Source organism: Egretta garzetta, unplaced genomic scaffold, assembly GCF_000687185.1.
Source record: "Egretta garzetta isolate BGI_Z169 unplaced genomic scaffold, ASM68718v1 scaffold140, whole genome shotgun sequence".
NCBI lineage: Eukaryota > Metazoa > Chordata > Aves > Pelecaniformes > Ardeidae > Egretta > Egretta garzetta.
In genome coordinates, this window is record NW_009258376.1 from 76,921 (window position 1) to 77,596 (window position 676).

Consider the following 676-nt stretch of genomic DNA (forward strand, 5'->3'; position numbering starts at 1 on the left):
GCCCCGCTGCTACGGCTCCGGTGAGACACGGCCCCGGCCCCGGCCCGCCCTGGGGACCCCCGCCCATCCCTCCCTGGCCCTGGGGACACCGCGCCCCTCCCCGTGCTGCCCTCAGCCCCTTCCCTATCCTGCCCCCGGGGGACCCAGTCCCCATCCCCGCCCTGCTCCCGGGCACCCTGTCCCCCCTCCTCGCCCTGCCCCTGGGTCCTGTCCCCAGCCCCATCCCCATCCTGCCCCCGGGGCTCCTGTCCCCGGGGCTCCTGTCCCCGAGGCTCCTGTCCCTGTCCCCATCCTGGCCTCCACCCCCTGCCCCCCGGGGCTCCTGTCCCCATCCCCTCCCATGCCCCGGTCCCCCAGCGCCCTGTCCCTCCGCCCCAGGGGAATCCCCCCAGGCAGGGTGTCCGGTTCATGGGGTCCTTTGCTTCTTCGGGGTGCAGGGTCTCATCCCCCGCCTCAGGATGGGGCGAAGGCTGGAGCTGGCGGCTCCCCCGGCACCGTCCTGGGGCTCCCAAGGGTTTTGGTGTCCCCAGGGCCGGGATGGGGGAACCCACTCAGCCATCCCCAGGGTGGGAGCCACGCGAAGCTGGGCCACATCCAGCAACACCCAGGAAAGTGGGGGAAATCGTGGGGTCTGACCCCACGGCCACTGGGGCCATCGTGGCCTCGCAGCCCGGCG

At 74.1% G+C, this 676-nt stretch overlaps 1 protein-coding gene across 1 annotated transcript in view; it reads left to right on the forward strand.

Moving 5' to 3' along the window:
* Positions 1–7: 7 nt before the first annotated feature.
* LOC104127258 (nucleoside diphosphate kinase, mitochondrial-like) overlaps positions 8–676 on the forward strand; it is a gene marked incomplete at its 5' end in the record, with an annotated part of 2,168 nt that continues 1,499 nt past the window's right edge. The window contains 1 exon segment of the mRNA XM_009639916.1: positions 8–20. Within this exon segment, the coding sequence (XP_009638211.1) occupies positions 8–20 (13 nt within the window).